The 18,981-nt window shown below is 39.7% G+C and overlaps 1 protein-coding gene across 2 annotated transcripts in view; it reads right to left on the bottom strand.

Annotated features, from left to right (window-relative positions):
* The window catches only part of ELMO1 (engulfment and cell motility 1), a 417,156-nt gene that overhangs the window by 235,210 nt on the left and 162,965 nt on the right, over positions 1 to 18,981 (bottom strand). For both annotated transcript variants that reach the window (XM_084621572.1, XM_084621573.1), the window contains exons 10-13: positions 18,806 to 18,884; positions 14,556 to 14,606; positions 12,681 to 12,803; positions 10,976 to 11,104 (exon numbers count right to left, since the gene is read on the bottom strand). In XM_084621572.1, coding sequence (XP_084477698.1) covers positions 10,976 to 11,104; positions 12,681 to 12,803; positions 14,556 to 14,606; positions 18,806 to 18,884 — 382 coding nt within the window. The remainder of the gene's footprint in view (positions 1 to 10,975; positions 11,105 to 12,680; positions 12,804 to 14,555; positions 14,607 to 18,805; positions 18,885 to 18,981) is intronic.

Here is an 18,981-nt window from a genome sequence, read left to right as displayed (position 1 = left end):
CAGAGGGACAGGTAAAAAATACTGTGATCATGTAATTAAAATATACATCATAATGCATATGCACAAGGGAGGTGAATTAAGGTTGCACTGGCAGGCAGCCTTAATCCTGGCATTTCCTAATGTTTGAATACTTGACTTTGCAAACAAAATGTTTTTAATGCAAGGTTTGTTTATTAAAATGTAACATATGTTAATGATAGAGGCTGTGCCTTTTGAAAGGCGTAAGACATTATCTCATAGTATTCGATGTCTCATAGTATTAGATGTCAGAACTACTTAGGGCTCTACACTTCAATCTTTACTCATGTTGAGTAGCACTTGCTCACATGAGTCTTGTCACTTAAATCAATCAGTGGGATTACTCATATGTTACTTGGTATGCCTACGAATTGCAGAATTGAGCCCCTAGTTTTTATTCATCATCTAAACAGTGCACAAGAAAGCAAAACACAATACTGTACACCCAAAACTCTGTGTATTCATTTATAAAGGATATCATATACTGAAAACAATGGTCACCTTAAAAATACTGTCAGTTTCCTTAAATAAAGCAACCTTAATCTCAGTCTTTGCTGAATTTCCTAAATTTACTACAAGGAATACCTAGAATAGTGCAAAACCTTGAGAAACAGTTAATTAGTTATCTAACAAAATGGATACAAGTTTAAGACATACCACTGTGCATATGCAAATTTAAAACTTGCCATATAGCATTTAGAGGAGCAACCTCTAGTGGTCAGAAAGGTAGAAACCAAACTATGAGCACTTTTTTAGTCCTATCTTAGTTCCATTGCGCTGAATAAGATAAGAGCAATACTGGCTGTTAAAGGGAACTTCAGTGACAGGAGAGAAGAAGGTGGTCTGTTTTTTCTGGCCAGACATCATATTATTTGCAAAATAAATCCTATGTAAAATAAGGAACACTTATATCTGCAAGCCACTTGCTATAAAGAGGCATGAGATGAAAGTCCTTTAAAACAAAAAGAAAAGGAGTACTTGTGGCACCTTAGAGACTACCCAATTTATTTGAGCATAAGCTTTCGTGAGCTACAGCTCACTTCGTCGGATGCATACTGTGGAAAGTTTAGAAGATCTTATTATATACACACAAAGCATGAAAAAATACCTCCTCCCATGCTTTGTGTTATATAATAAGATCTTCTAAACTTTCCACAGTATGCATCCGATGAAGTGAGCTGTAGCTCACGAAAGCTTATGCTCAAATAAATTGATTAGTCTCTAAGGTGCCACAAGTACTCCTTCTCTTTTTGCGAATACAGACTAACACGGCTATTGCTCTGAAACCTTTAAAACAAAGTCACTTTGGGCAGTCTCTGTGACTTCCTCTATATTGTACAATGCCCAGCACATTATTAGTGATTAATAAATAATTTTAAAGATATGCTGATCTTAGAGAAGACAAAGCCTACTTTTCTTACAACTTTGTGCTGTAAACATGGTATGTGTTTGTCTTCTGTTTCAAAAGACGTTAAGTTTTGCTGAGTAATCTGCCTCAGGCAACCAAACCGTTCAACTTTTTTCTTTATGTAACCCCCTTGGGATTCAGAGACCATGACCCCTTTAAATCTTTTTCCTGTGTGGGAAGCACTGATTGCTCCAGAAGGAGGAACTGCTGTTAGGGGGAAGGGAGCAGAGAGAGAGGGGAGAGGCCCGGGTGCATGTGTTTATAGCGCCAGACAGAAGGGCTGGAACAAGCAGGCCCTCAGAAAGTGAAGCAGCTGAGAACCTGCCTGAAGCCTAGGAGGGACAGGGCAGCTGATCGGGGACACCCCAGGACTGGAGTCAGGAGGAGCACTGCGCCAGGGAGGAATCACCTGAGAAGGACAAACCAGAGCTGGACCTAGTATTACTGCTGCCCAGAGCTGCATGGGGCCATGAGCACTGGGGCTTGTGACTTTGCACTGGGATAAGGAAAGAGGCTGTTAGCTAGTTAAGTGGGGAGGTTGTCGCTATGGGTGGCTTTGAAGAGAGCGGCAGAAGAAGGCCCCAGAGGGGTTTGTTGGCGAAAGTTCATGGTGCCGAAGATGACCAGGAGCACCCAAGACTCAGCACTGGACTGGAACTTTGCCCAGGACTCCTGGACTGTGTATGCAGACATATTGCTCAGTGTCTGCCCTTTCAGACTGTGCTACCACTGGGCCTGTGAGGTCTTGTGTTGAATGCAACCCTGCTTTACTGCTCCCCCTATATTTCCCCCTGTTGTTTTTCTCCTTTCATCCCTCTGTAAATAAATATTTCCCTTTCCTATATTCATTGTACTCTTCCGGGGTGTGTGTGTTCATTCTGTGGGATTTGGAACAGGTGCCCCAGGGGTGGAAGGGACTTTCCCTGCTGCATTCATGCGCGTGCCTTCTCTTGGCCAGAGCTGTCTGCAGAGCAGACTCCATCTTGGCCACAAGGGGGTTAAAGTTACATTTATATAAGGTGGGCAAATCAGTACAGTTTATGTTGATTTCCTTACTTCAGTCTTTTTATTGTTTTATTAGCAGTCCAGTGTGTTGATATATATAGATAAAGCACCCATTTTCCATGGAAGCTCCCCGATAGTATGCTGTTTGATGGGATAGGCAGAAGGGATCCAGGCATTTGGGATACTGAAACTACCTCAGCCTGTCTGGTAAACAGCTTGTATTTCTGCCTAACTGCACATATTTTGTAACTGTGCCCAGAAAGCAAAAAGCCATTTATAAATACAGGTAATGACAAAATTAGGGAAACTGAATGAGTGGTTGACACATGTTCACCTTGTGACAGAGCATCCTGGACTAGAATTCACCCATTACATATCTAGATAGGTCAAGGAATGGGGGGGTCTTCTAAAACTAATTCAGTTAAAACACATTGAGCTAAATGGTTGTATTGTAAATACTCAGCTTTTGAGCCAATTAAAGTATGATACAACAGTTAGCACAGAGAACTGGGAGTCATGAGGCTTGGGATCGAGTCCCAGATCTGTCACTTGATCTCTCTGCACTTCATTTACCCCACCAATAAGATGGGGTTAATTTAATCTATTTCACCAGGGTCTTGTGAAGTGCTCTGACATCCCCAGATGGCACCATGGAAGTGGACAGTATTAATGATATGTAAAAGGGCAACACAATGATTTTTTTAAATAAAAAGAGTAGCAGTAAGTACACACCAGGCCCATCATGTAGTAACAAGTGGCTGACTGTGTACACAGGCATGGGAGGAAGAGGAGGAACTGTCCCCTAACCCAGTCCAAAAACGACAACAACAAAAAAGCACAATGCCACCTAGGAAAGAATGAGACAGGATAAACACAACAAAAGGTAATTAAAGAAAGCTTTCAATCCTTCAGTGTGTTAAACCCTACCAGTAAGTGTTTCTTTCCCCCTATTTCTTTTCATCCGGAATAAGAAAGCAGGTAGGGAAATGCTGTGTGTTAAAGCTATCCAAGTAAGAAAAATGAAGGGAACAGCTGTAGGAGGTCAGGCAGTAGGAGATCGGCATGACAAATGGGGAGCAGCCATGTTCTGTGACAGTGACAAATGCTGTTTCTCCAAGCAGAAAAGCCTATGCAAAAAAGAGCAGGCCTGTAACCATACACCCAGGCAGCACTGAGACTGACCGGGCATTACTCTTTGCAACTCAACGTTTATCTGAAACATTAAAAAAGAACAAGTAGTATTTTTTGCTCACCCATTTCTGCTATGAGCAGCTGTTTTTTCCTGGTCTGTTTCCAATGAAGTCCAGAGCTGAGCCTTTGGCTGCTGCTTATGCAACCCAGGACCAGCAAGTTGTGGATGTGGTAAAAGAAAATCCTTCCAGCTGCTTTGTGACTAACTTTTTAAATTCCTGGCTGCAAGAGATTTGAAAGGCTGAACTGATGACACTGCATCCCTGTCTAGCTCTAGCCACGCAACATGAAGGCTCTATAATTAAAGTCACAATGGGATATTTGACCTCGCTTACTAGTAGGAAAAGTGGGAAAGTAAATCAGAACTGCTGTAGTTATTAGCTCCAGAATAGGCTTGGTTAGATGCTGACTTTTTCTTTCTACTTCTCAATTTGCTTTTGATAATAGTAATACTGTAGCCAGGGCAATTCTGGGGATTAACACACTTCTCTCCAGAGTGGCTGAAACCGCTTGGTCTTTGGCATTAGGCCTCACAAAGCACCCAACTCATGATCTAATCTTCCAGAAATGCACTGCTTTCCCTGCTTGATTGCATAACATGAGCAAACAGCTCCTTACACAGACCAGTGTAAACAGAAACCTCACTGATTGCCAGTGATAACATAAAACAAAGTTTTTTGGCAGTTTATCCTATGCCACTGACAAACTCCCAGTCAGCAGGCTCCAGACCAGACCCTAATCTCAGTTACCCCAGTGTAAATCCAGAGTAAAATGCATTGATTTACCAAGGTCAAAATTAGACAACCTACATCTATAATGTACATGCCTAGAAAATGTCTACTTGGAAGAGCTTCTAACCACCAAGCACAATGATGCTACACGTCAGAGCCAGTTCTGGCACACCAATGTTTTGTGCTGGTGAGAGCCTGTGATTCTGGATGTTTATTGGGTTTCTTGGTGGGGGCGGCTGGAAGGGGAAATACAGCAGCAATAAGCCTTTCATGGAACATAAGAGCAAAACTCACTCATAAGGTTTTGGGGGGTAGGGGCGAGGGTTGCGGGGAATACTGCTAGTTAAGATATATTAAAACTCTTTGTGGAAAACTCATTCCCTGTCAAACTGTAGTTAACAGAAAAAAAATATAGAAAGTGTGATGATGGCAAGTCTTACAGATTACCGACTGTTCAGCATTTTCATGTAAGTCCTTGGAAATGCAAGTCTCTTCCGCTCTCAAAGTTAGCTCAAATGGCTTGTTTTCACCTACACTCATAATTAAACTAGGTCAGTTACCAAGTGCTCCTGACAACAGCTGTCAGTGAGGACTTTATTTCCTATTGTAGAGAAGGCCTTAGCTTAGTCCCTGAAAAGACTGGGTTGAAGAAAGAATTGGAATGAGCTACTTAAAGAACAAGTGATAGCTAAAGAGGAAGATGAATTATTCAAAGGCGAAAATTGATTATAAAGCAGCCCTGAAAGATAAAGCAAAAGGAGGACTCTTGAATCCCAACAGGGAAGGTGGAAAGGCCTTTTAATTCCATAAAGTGATGTGGCTTCAAATTGCATCCCACAGAAAAGACTGGATCCCGACTTGAACCACTCCTGAGAAAGCCTGACAGAGTTGTCACCCAATTTGGAAACAGCCTCCCAGAGAATAGAAGGGAGAGTAAGGGACGAAGGCTCCTGTTCAGCAAAACACGCAAGCACGTGCTTATGTATTTTAGGGAATTGGGGCCTACGGGCATAAACAGGTCTTAAAGAAAAAAGCATGGGCTTTTTAACCAGGACTCCCTCAAATTCTGCAGGTCTCACATCTCCCAAGACTCAAAATAAGATCCAAAAAGTATGGCCTTCTATGTTTTATAGATTATATCTTTACTTTTCCCTATGCATCTATTTACAAAGCCCAGTTCTCAAGTTTGAATATTTCAAATCACATTGGAACGAAGCAGAGTACAGAAAAGTTCAGCTCAGACACACAATTCAGTGTCAAAAATGTAGTTGAAGTATTTTTAAATTGAAAAACACCAACAAGAACATGTAATATCTACCTGGTTTAGATACTCTTTGCCCAGGTTTAGAACAAATGAACCTCTCTCTTACGAATATGTAAGAGTTTGGCTAGGTTTTTTCCCTGCAATAGTAGAAGTATTCAAATAACAGCTATAATTAAGACTGGAAACAAACAAACAAATCAGCAGTGGAGAGTGTATATTAATCATCAGACAGTGTGTTCCTTATTTTCCTGCCACTGAATTCTTATGGACTTCACTGAGAGTAAGACTGAGTCTAATGTGATGTCATTCACCCATTTCTCTCCCATTGCCTAACCCAAGAAAGGGATTTAAATAAGGCATCTTTTCTATTATAATATGAGATTTGTAAGTATTCCCAGGGGATAAATAATGTAGCACTCCCCAGCATGGCAGGATGTTATTGCCAGAAGGAAATGTCACAGAACCATAAACAAGACAGCCAGAAAAGACCACTGAAACCATCTAGTCTCACGTCCATAAATTTGATTTTACACCAGCTCCAGATTTCACTCCCCAAACCACAAATCCCCGAACTCCTGTTCTCAGCTTCCCCAGTACTATAGCCCATAAAAGACTGTGATACCTCAAATGCCAACCCTCACATGTTTGGCAAGAAAATGAATGGTCATCTTCCACTACCCAGCAATAACTACTACTAAACCCCCACCAAGTTCTCTCTCCTTGCCCCAGCTGTTTTCTTACTCCCGTTGGCCAGAAAAGCACAGCATTTTGTTTAATAACAGCTGCTATTAGCTACTCTAAATACCCAGTAAGGGTGATGCTATCTGATTGACATTATTAACTTGAGACAGCTGTAGGATCGGGAATTCAGCTTAATGTTAAATACTCCCACAAGGCATGGCATCTGCCCCCAAAGTCTTGCTCAAAATTTTTCCTCTCTTGAGCCCTTCCCCAATTTACTGCTTAATTGACTGCAGTTAATCTGCTCCACACAAATTGTCCAGTTTTCTGCACTGTCCTTTAATTAAATGTTTTCCTTGAGTTTTTTTTCTTTCTTCACATTAAATGAATTAGCAAAGGCCAACAACTATGATGTAGGGATCCTGAATTGTTCAACTAGAGCGACATTACATTTTTAATCAGAAGATATCAAAGAAGAATTTTATTGTACAACAAATAATGTGCAACACTGAATTTGTGACCATATTTATTTCTATTAATTTTAGGTTGCAGCAAATAAATAGTATTATCTTAGGAGCTGTTTAAACTGATAAAGCATACATAAAAAGAAAAGGAGTACTTGTGGCACCTTAGAGACTAACCAATTTATTTGAGCATAAGCTTTCGTGAGCTACAGCTCACTTCATCGGATGCATAACTGTAGCTCACGAAAGCTTATGGTCAAATAAATTGGTTAGTCTCTAAGGTGCCCCAAGTACTCCTTTTCTTTTTGCGAATAGAGACTAACACACTGTTACTCTGAAACAAAGCATACATAGCTATTTCTCAGTCCGAAATGGCAACCTACAGGTAACAACACTGTAGAAGTAAGAGAAATGAATATAGATAACTCTAGTTGAAGAATTCAAGTTCAATAAAACAGTTGTTTAATCCTCATTCATTTATGTTATATACAGAAACAGAAAACATTTAGCAAAGTGATGGTGTTTTACAGGTGGGGCTAGTAGAGCTGCCCATTATTAACGTTGTCTAACATTTCCTATTATAAGATCTTGTTTTCAGTGCTTTTAACTTGGCCAAACTTTAATCATTTGCACTGAAACTTTCCATTCTGGGGGTCTGCCTCAGGTTGGATGTTTCTGGAAAATTTCAGCCAAAGCAGTTAACCATTTCTGAGAGCAAGGCTGGGGGGAAATAAGTTGCTTCTCCCCATGTTAAAAAATTCTGGCAACCTTTTCTTTACTAGTTCTAGCACTCCCATGCTTTGGAGCAGGGACTGGTGTGGTGGGCAGGCTGGGCCTGGGATCCAAGGGAGAAGAAGGGTACACAGAGAATGGAATTAGGAACACTAGGTATGTCTACACTGCAAGAAAACACTTGCGGCTAGCCCATATCAGCTGACTCAGGCTCACGGGGCTCAGGCTGTGGGGCTATAAAGCTGCAGTGTAGTTGTTCAGGCTCAGGCTGGAGCCTGGGCTCTGAGCCCCTGCTAGGTTGGAGGGTGCCAGAGTCTGGGCTCCAGCCTGAGTAGCTACACCTCAATTTTATAGCCCTGCATCCTGAGCCCTGAGAGCCTAAGTCAGCTGACACAGGCCAGCGGGTGGGTGTTTTATTACAGTGTAGACATACCCAGTGAGATCAGATGAAGGGGAATAAGGGGGAAATTGGTTTGACAAGGAGATTGGAACTAGGAGCCAGTGAGGAAATTAGTAATTGCGTCTTCAGAGCAGGGTTTGAATAGTGTGCAGTAAATAACAGATTGGGCCACACATTGAACAATGAAGACTCATTAAGTCAGCACTATCCACATAGGTTTTTTGTGCATAATATTTTATATAGGGGTATATGGGTGCACACATTATATATAATCAATGGCATATATAAAGACAATGGGAGCTGCTGCATGATGAACACTTCTGAAAATCTGACCCTAAATCAGAAGCTGGTAGTATCCTTAAGAATCGTGGCCAATTTAAATGCCTTGGAAACTAGCCAGATCCACCTTTTTAAGCAAACAAATGTATTACAATCTCTCGTGGATGGACCCAAGATTGGGCATGCTTTAAAAAGACAGAGAGAGAGTATGAATGAGTTTGAAAGATACCAGCTTTTTTAGCAGTATTTATTGCCCAGTCTGGATTACAGGGATTAAACTGACTCATATGCATGAGGGTGGAAATGCGGGTGTTGGATGTCAATATATAATAACTTCTTCAAGTTTGAGGAATCATGTCAATGGCTTGTGAAATTAGGACCTATTTTATCATTACCCATATATGTGACTTGGGCTTTTATAAATATCTGACATTTAACAGTATTTTTCCCATCTTTTTATTTTGCATTATTATTTTGAAACTGTGGAAAAATAATTATTGGTATCAAATATTTTGCTGACAGAAGTAAATCTTGTTTGCAATTTTACTGCCAAAAACAGATAAGGAAGGACAGAAATAGAATTCAGACCATTGCTGAGTACTTAATGCAGTAGGCTAACAGAACAAATCTCTAGGATGTACTGCATCTTATATCTTCTGATCGGATCACGTTCTTTTGTTTTACTGTTCACTGTTCTATTAAACTTAATCAAGCTTATATTATTTTAAACCTACCTTTACTAATAACAAGCCTCCCTTCAGACCAACATGAACATCTGGAATGTGGGTTACTAACTATACAGTTTTACAAATGTTATGGTAAACCTCTGAAGCCATGTCTATGCTGTACCTTCTATTTGCACTGCCTTCACAATAATGTGGTAAAGCTTTTTGACATGGCAGAGACACGAAACGATAGAATGTCTGCACTCTAAATACAGAAAGAGAACAAGCTGTACAGGAGACAGTCAGTGATGAGACAAGCTTTTGCTCTCCCCATCTAAAAGACAGTTTGGTCAGTTTTTGAAACAGAAGAAGCCAGACCTTCCTTGGTATACAGATGAATGCTCCCAGGACCTACACCAGGGGGCAGGGGCAAAGAATCCTGAGGTAGAATCTCTGCCAACAATCTGCTCCCTTTGTGCCAGACAGGCAGTGTACAGGGAGCAGAAACCTCCCATAACTCCCCTGTAGGCACAGAGCTGATGGATTTTCCTACTGCATCTCCCTCCCCTAGTGCTTCAGAAAACAGAGAGGGTGGCTTGGCGGTGGGGGTGAGATAAAGTGGAAAGTGAAAGAAGCCCGACCACTATGCACTCCAGCAATCCCTAGCTGGCCTATACTCCCATGAGGATCATACACAACTACAATTTCCCCATGCAGCAAGTTCAGCTGCGGCCTTTGATAACGGTACGTAGCAGCAGAGGGCAGCATATAAATTGCTCAGCTTGCGGCACCAGGCAGTCTGGGGGCCCTGAATTTCCTCTGAATCAGGCTTTTTGAGTGCTCTGATTTGCACCAAAACCAGTACAGATGTTTCCACTGATGCCTAGAATATTTCCTGAAATTTTGGAATTGATCAGATATGGTGTTCAAAAGCTAGACAAACAAATGTCATCAAGTTGAGTATTAGACCTGACTTCGCTCAGCCAATTACCAACCTTGAGTGTTCAGAATTAATGAGTTAGGCCCCCAAAATCATGGGATTTTCTTTAAAATCCTGAGATTAAAAAAACCCCAACACTTGAAGTTCTTTTTATTTGCATTCTGGCTTTTGAATATTTAGGGTTCATGTTTTCCCACAACCATGAGGCCTTGACACAATTTAAAAAAATAAAGAAAGAAACCTAAGATTATGGTGAATTCACTTGACTTCAGATTTTATGACTAAGAAAAATGCTAAATATCACAAAACTTAACTTTTCTTACACTGCAGATGCATATTCAATTTGTGGTCCACTATCACCCCAATCCCTTTTAGCAGTTTTACTGCCTCGCCAGCTATACCCAGTTTTTTATTTGTGCGTTTGATTTTTCCTTCCTAAAGTGTAGTATTTTGCTTTGTCTTTATACAAAGAGAGGAGTAATAACCCAAATACCTGCAGTGACTAGCAAATTAAAATACTAACTACATTATATGGGAGTCCTCTGTTTCTGGAATGAGGAAAGGCCTTATACATACATATACATTTATACAGCAGTTTAATCAAACTGTAATCTGGACCTAATCCTGGTCCCCTTGAGGTCAACAGCAAAACTCTTGTTGATTTGAATAGGTCAGATACTCTATACCCTTTTGCTGCATAAAAGAAAATGTCCAAAACGCTTTAAGAACCAAAACACAGGAGCCTATATTTAAATAAAACATTCTGCCCCATTTACTGTGTTCATCATTTGACATAACTAGCAACTGAATATATGGATACTAAAGCATGCCATTGACCCCTTTGATAGTGTCTATTTATTTAAAATACCATTAAGAGTAAGATCATCATAATATAGATTTTGGAATTAATAGTCAACAGTATGTTTTGTCTTGCTATAATTTTTACATTCACTAATTCACACTGGATTCACATCTGCTAAAGCAATAATATGGCTCATATGTTAATAGAATTTGCAGGGAACAAACAGTAATTAAAGCGTGTTGTGTTGACTAGCTTTCCATTTAAACTAAAGGGAAGGAAGTAGCAGGAATGTCAGGCTATGCTGGAGGTCCCTGATTTCAGACTGTACCATAACAGAGATACGATCAGGATTCAACAGGTTAGAACAACACCTGGGTTTCAGCAAAAATACTCACAATAAATCCAAGTTTTTTATAGTCTCGGGTATACATAGATTTGCGTTTCTCAATACTGCCACTGTTGTTGGGTTCAGACTCCGCATCAAAAGCAATTCTTCGGAGTTCAAATATAATATCCCTCTGAGCCTGAGGGTGTTCAAAAAAGAGAAAGGTCAGTTTTAAAAAAAGCAGAGAAATGTCTCCTGTTTCGAGTCACAGCAAGGAACTACAAAAGAATGTCTCAAAAAGCTGCATGCTCTCCAACCCCCAGTCTTTCTTTATCAGAATATAATTTTAAGCAATTAGACAGACGTACATATGGAGTGACTTTGTGTCTCCCTATTTCCCCAAGTCCTCACAGTTTAGGGATTTCATTCCTCAGAAGACTCACATGAAGTACTAGTGTCCTGACAGACACTTAATGACTCAATCTTGCAAGGTGTTGAGCACTCCAGCCCGCACCTCACTTTAACCATGACACCACTGAAGTCAATGGGATAACTCACGTGCTTCAAGTTTAAGTTTGTATTCAGTATTTTGCTGGATCCAGGTCAGAGCGTACTCAGCACCTTGAAGGACTGAGCCCTAAGCATCCCTCTCAGTAACAGCAGATATTTGTTACTAAGTGGATGACGGTGTTGCAGTAAAAAGAAAAGGAGGACTTGTGGCACCTTAGAGACTAACAAATTGCAGTAGTTTCAAATCGTTATCAACGCTGCACATCTGCAGCTCATCACGAATATCTTGTGGCAGTAATAACTGTTTTGCCATTTACAGCTAGAGTGCTACTTTGGTTGATGAGGTGATGTGTACCAGGTAATTGTGTGTATCCTTTTCCCTTCTGAGTGAAGAGTTGCAGAAACTATCCTGCTGCTATATTTTGGAAGAAAAGAGAGTGCACGATTGCTCTGATGTAACCATGTATAATGCTGTCTCTTATCTGTGGAACACCCTACCTATCCCAATTTCCCAAACCACCATGCTATCTTCATTCAAGTCCCTCTTAAGAATCCACTTCTTTTATATAGCCTGCACGAAGCTCCTTTAAAATTAAAGAAACAAGACCTGAAAATCTTTCCCATGGCATCCTGACTTCATGTCTCTTTTTTTAAACTGAAAGCGGTTTGGGGCAGGGACCATCTATTTTTGTTTACTGCACAGCACCAAACACATTGTTGGAACTAAGTAATATTAAAAACAATTATTGTTTAGCCACAACAACCCAAAATAAAAAATGAACTAGAGTTACAGGGTTATTTAACCATATTCCGTCTGCATCATATACTTTTAATTTGAACTTTTGCTCTAGTTCTACACGAATAAAGCCAACCAGGATGACTACACATTTCAGGTGGTTCTGATAAACTTTATAAGAAAAAAAATAGACTGACACTGATCTGGATGCTGTACAGATTTAGCTCAGGATGATGCCAAATTCAATTGATGAACCTCAAGCTCAAGAGATAGTCGAGGTCTGAAATGTGGTAAACTTGACAGTTTGTTGTCTCATTTTTGCATAACAGAAACCAGTTTGTTTTTCAAACAAAAAATCTGGCCTTAATTTCAGACTCCCTGGAAAATGGGTTTTTATAAAAACACATGGAATATCCATGACTGCTAGGAAGTGCCACTTTCATTAATCTGCCTTTCCTGGCTCTAAAGGCTAAGCTTGGCACTACATCTGTCCCCTTACTGTTTGGACTGGGTTGTGAGAGATGCTTACCTGGTCCTGTGGATCCATTTTGGTCATCATTCTGTCCTCCAAAAGGTTAAAGGTGAGCACTTGCAGAACATAAAGCTGGTGCGCCATTTCGTTATTGATGGCCCTCTGTGCCCTGATAACATGCTGTGAAAGGAAGATATTCAAGTGAATGTCACCTACTCTTTTCCTACCGCTGATTCCCATGAGGTGGGCTCAGGTGTATCCATTCCTGTACGTGTTTGACAAGCAGTGGTGTATGCATACTGTTGAAGGGGAAAAGGCAAGCCCGATACCAGTAAGGTGGCTAGGTACACAGGTGTTCCATGGGCTGTGATATTAAATCCTATCCCTTAGTAAGGTTCCTGAAAGCAGTGCCCAGAGTCCTCTCCTCCTACCCTCTAGCTAGAGCATGTGCATACAGAGAACAGAAATTAGCAGCCAGGTCATCCTTTTGAAAAGCACCCTCTTCAGAAGGGCACATGCAAAGAGTGCATTTAAACAAAAAGTGAAGAGAACAACATTTCTAAGCATAAGAGTATTCATGCTGCTGATACAGCTGTCATAGTAAGCCAATTGCTGCAAGGGAATCAATTACAAATGAACCACACTCCTACCTCTACCAGATGATCTCATTCTATATGAGGAAAATGGTTTAAAATTAATGAAAATTAGAATGAAATGCCCATAAGCAATAGCGAAGTCACCAAAGTTACAATGCAGATGCCAAAATCATGGATAATTTTAAAACCACTAAGGTACACAAAAATGGTAGGGGAAGCTAACTAGATTGATACAATCTTCATCCCAAGGGTTTCTGTAAAGGGTGTAACCAGAGGTCACTAGCCCAGTAGTGTGTAAGGAGAGAAATGGGCATGACCACCAAGACAGTGCTACTCAGTGGCAGCTCTGAATAGGATGTTTGCTGCCCTCTGCTATATGGCATTGGAACATTTATGCCAGAGAATGAGCACCTGGGAGTGCTACTCATGTAAATTTCATAGCAGAGGTCAAAATCTAGCCTACTACTACAGCCACTTAGGAAGGAAAATATAGCCTTTGAAACTGAAACTGTCTGTTTTTTTCACACTGATCATCTAAAGAAAAAGAGGGGGGAGAGGAGGACGGGGTCTCTAGACTGCCTCTTCTGCCAAATCTGCCTAATGCCCATATCTATGTCATGTCAGATGACATAGATGACTAGTACAGTTTAGAAGAGCCCTGATCTGGCTCTAACTATGGTCAGTGAAAAAATTCCCCTGGTCCTCAATGGGAGAAGGAGAAGGCTATTTATTATGTTTATTAAGTACACTTTGAAACGTGTCTTGTGCATCTTCTGGGCAATTATTTATTACCAGCAAATAATCTAACTCTGGCAAACTGTGTCCCATTTAAGATCTCAAGATATGTGCAAACACAAGAGTTTTCATATTGTAAAATCATCTGCACACATGATGGACAAACAAGCACAGGGGCTGATTTTGAGTCATGCAGCACTGTGTACATTGTTTGACAGACAGTTCAAACCCTAAAGTCTGGGATGCATTACTAATCAAGGCCAACGCAGATTTTTCAAATGCCGCCTAGTCAGCAAGCTAATGGAAACGCCAAAGGAAAGGCGCCCCAAATACTGCATGTATTCATTATTATATCTTGGTAGAGAAATGACAATTTATGCATTGGCAAAATAACCTCCTTTCCCTTTTGGACGGTCAATTCTGAGCTCATTCAGCAGCAGAACTACCTTATCTAGCAAGCCAAAAAACAAATGGAAATACAAAAACAACTAAAAGAGCATAAACATGAATAATATACAACATACACCCACCAAAATGGCAACATGTTTTGTTTCCCTGTGCTAGTAAATAAAATCCTTGGGAACTTTATACTAATACTTACTGTTAAGATGATCGCCCGAAGCTGTTTTTGTGACAAAATGTTTGCCATTTCCTGTTTTGGTAAAACACAAAGATTTAGCTAAAAGCATGTATTTCAGTGCAGCAGTGAGAAGAACTCTACAGTCATTCCTGGGTGTGTTTTAGTACTGAATATCAGCAGTATTTCTCATCAAGAAATGAAATGAGAGGCCTCACAGTGACTGCCTCAGCTGATCTTTTATTTTTGTTTAAATTCAGACCACTCTAACAATGACAAAGAGGGACAAAGAAAATGAAGGGACTGGAGGCCATACAGTTTATACCAGGGAGCAGAACATTTGGGCTATCCAAAAACAGCCATGAAAGGATGGAACAGTGATTGAGACCCAATATATAGAATATGAGGAAAGTATTTAACATACAAGTATTCTAGCAGAGAAAGACAGGAGGAAGTCGCATATGTTTCTACCTGCCAACTGGGACTTTGAAAATAAGTTGTAGTGAATCAAGATGTGAATATGTGTATTAGACTTTAAAACAGTTGAAAACTAACGCTTTACCTTAAATCAACAATTAGCCTGAGTTACTGTATCATCACTGCAAATCAAACTTCTCCCCACTAAAAACTGTTCAGAGTTGGTGGGGATCTTAGACGGGGTCCTCCATTAAAATCTATACTCTCATCCTTCTACTTTGTTTTAATTTAACTTCTATTTTTCTCTTTAACCATTCAGTAACCACCAAACACACACCTTTGATTCAACATCCATCTTAAGCACCCAATCTCAGCTATCTAGCTTCGTACCATACTGTCAGACCTTGTATGTGTTGCAATGGTCTCAGTATTTATAAAGTTGCCATTGCAGAAGTATCTAGACAACAGAACTGTAAAACTTTTATTTTCCCTTTATTCTTGTTTGCTGTAGATTATATACATTTGCATCCGTTTGATCTTTGCGCACACACACACACACACTAAAATTTCGTTCAAAAATATACTATTAAATTACCTGAGTAAAATCTTGTGCATAGCTATCTACGCACTGGTATTAGCATTTGGACATTTTGGGCCACTGCTGTAAATTGTGTCTTTTGCTATCATTAGCTCATCCGACACTGTCTTACACAATATAGCACAACGTCACATCAGTTCTGATGTTTTATAGTTCAAAGAAACTATCTTAATCATAATCCATTGTGATTCTGTGCCGTTATAACGGAGTGAAAATACTGCTCATATTCAGAAACCTAAAAAAAAGTTTTTGCAAATGGGTTTGCAAGAATAAATATTAATAAAAGCTAACCAAGTTGTATATTTATATTAAAAATCTATGCAAGAACACAGAAAACAGGAAAACTATGACTGAAATAAAACATGAGCAGAAATGGATAACTGCAGAAAGGATACGTAAGCAAGGCAGAAGCAGCATAAACAAAGGCTGGCTCTGGCAATATTAGAAGAGAATCTACTTGCTCTAACACAGAAAGAAAGTGTTGACTTACAGTCAACGGACAATCAAGGATGTTAACAGTGTTCGCTACATCAAGCTAATGGTATTGGGTCAGAGTGCAGAGGTGAGAAGGGAAAAAAAAGTGATTGAAGACCAGAGAATCTTTGTTAGAGCTTTATTTTTATTTTCAAGCCTCAGGGGATAGAGCAGCTGTAGACTGTTAATAGAGTAAGGGTATGAATTATAACAATGCTATTATCCCCTTGGAAAATTCAGAACAGTACAGCAGGGGGAGTGCTACAGACTCAACATACTTCACAGTGTGGGGAATGAACAGGAAAGAAAAGCAGTTTGCTTAAAAATAAATATCTATTATAATTAAGAAGACTAAACAATTACTCTTTCCATGAGGAATACATGGAAGAATCCCTTCTCCAGCCAAAGGAAAAATCATGGAATGGTTTAAAAAAGTGGGATAGCAGCATGTCCACTTTGCCCTTGGAATCTTTTAGTTTCCTGATGTGACACAACTGAGGTATTACTCTTATTGGGACCTCCTTTAGGGTCATTGCCTGTCCCTCCTACAATGGATTATGATTGTTACTGAAGACAATCACTCTCTGAATCCAGCGGAGCTGCACAGATCTACACCAACAGAGTAGCCTACTTTTTAGAAATAAATTCTTGAGGTCTTTCATTAATACAAGCTCAGACAAAGCTCTCCATTTAGTAATTTTCAGCATCACTTCTTAATAAAATGCAACTAACAAACAATAAAACTATATCTTTCAAAAGAGTTTTTTTTAATGTGTCATTTTGTGCCTCAAGCACTTTTGGTCTTCTTCTGCTATTGCGACAAAGTTGTTTGTTTTTTTTAAATAACTACGGTCCAGCATTATCCTTGATATGAGTAAGGTAGCAAGGAGTTTTCCTTTCAAAAACTTTGTTTCTTTACATTACAGAGCCAGACAAAAGAGAAAAAAAGGATAGTCACAAGTCACTACTAGAAAGTTAGCTATATTTTTTATTACAGTGTAGTTAAACAGAGTTGGATCCTCATACTGCAGTTTATAGGAGTTTGCCAAAGCCTCGGGCATTGTGCAGGATTTTTATATAAAACTGTATGGTCCCTTTGAGGAGTTTGCAGTGCAAATTCAAGCAATCATAAGTTTTCCACACTTTCCAGTTCACAGCACTACACCTGTTGTGTTATTGATATAAAGAAATATAGCATCACACGTGAACACAGGTGTAAATTTCAAGCCACAATCTTCACAATTGTTAGTGAAATTCCTTGTAGTATTATGCCCAGTGTGGTCTGGTTCTGACAATATGATTTTTCAGTTCACTACTTCACATACAGCAACTATCAGCAATGGCAACTGGACCTGAAAATCCAAGTCCAAGCAGCAAAACAATTAAATGAACTATGATTGCATCACCTCGTTATTTTGCCTCAGAGATGGAGAATGCAATCAAGGTTAGCCTTTAAACCTATGTTACAGTTCATAGAAACTTTCCCTTTCTTGGATATATGGACTAATATTTAACCATAACATATAAAGAGTCAAGGTTCTGACCACTTAAACCCTTTAAAGACCCCAGGAAATTTTCTCCAAGTGGGGGTGTTAACCCCAGACTCCTGGCCAAATGCCTAGTCAGGTATTATATTCTACCTACCAGAATCTACCTACCTACCTACCCTCTGCAGTTTCATTAGGTTGCAGTGGTATTCTTCTCTCTCCATTATGTAATATTAAAGAGAGCAAGGATCCACTACAAAGGGTGGCAGCAATTATGGTGGGTGAAATGATTTGTAGGTATCCCTTACCACCCTCAAAGGAGCGTTGTAATTAGCATCTGCAAAGCACTTTGAGATACTCAGTGCCCTTCACCTATGGGAGAGCTGATTTCAGAAGCACACAGCAACTTTTCTTTTGACTTAACGGAAACATTAAATTAAGTTAAAAAATGAAGGAAACAAAAAACTTTCCATGAAAGTTACATTAAAAAATCCACTTCTTATAAAAAAAAATAAATATTTTTTGACTCTTTCTGGTATTTTGGCACTTAAATAATCGGCCTGAGTTTCAACAGTGTTGAACAAGCAGCACCTTCCCATCAGATACCAGTGATGTGTCTCCACTAGAGTTCCCGCCATTGCTACCACTGTGGGGAAATTCTAAGCAAAGTATCTCGCAGGCTAATATCTTAATAAACACACTGCAACTGCTCCCACATACCAGACTTTATACTCCAGCCTCGTTTTACATGGAGCAGCCGTCTTAAAATATTTCCATTGGAGGCTTGTGAATTTTAGCACTGAGTTAGCTAAGTGGAACATTATTACAGTTGGGCAACTCACACATAGACATTTTGTTTTCGAGCTACGACATAAAAAAGGAATCTCCCTTTTAAACAACAATCTGAAAAAAACAGTTTACCAAAAAAAAAAAAAAAGAGTATGATGTTACAGAGTGCGTTGGCAAAAATTTCAGTGCACTAAATAACCATAGCAGTAAATGCAGACAGCAAAGAGTGCAGTTTCCTAACACAATCAATACAGTTTATCTGAAGCTATATTAGATCAGAAAAACTCAACAGTCCTGATTCACCTCTCACTTACACCAGTGCAAGGCAGAAGTGACTCCACTAAACTGTATGGAGGTACACCAGCGTACAATAAGCAGGACCCATATCAGCTCTAGTCAATGGCAACAAAAGGGTGAAGGGAGACCATAGCAGAGATGTAGATAAGCTGCCAGAAGTAATCAGACTCTCCTATAGGTCTGCAGACAAACAACAAAAACCAACAACTCACCTGCCTCTTGTCATCAGGTGCTTTAAGGAAAAGTGCATTTATTACTGCAATGGTGTACGTTTGGATTTCTTGATCTGTCCTGTGTGGAACATGATTGTAATAATTATGGCAGATGGTATATGGAGACGAGCTTTAGAAATTATTTTTTCTTATTGTGTTATCTGAGAACAGAAAAT

This window comes from Lepidochelys olivacea (assembly GCF_965140295.1).
Source record: "Lepidochelys olivacea isolate rLepOli2 genome assembly, chromosome: 2".
Taxonomy (NCBI): domain Eukaryota; kingdom Metazoa; phylum Chordata; order Testudines; family Cheloniidae; genus Lepidochelys; species Lepidochelys olivacea.
The sequence above is the reverse complement of the archived record's forward strand: the minus strand, read 5'-3'. Positions and strand labels throughout refer to the sequence as shown.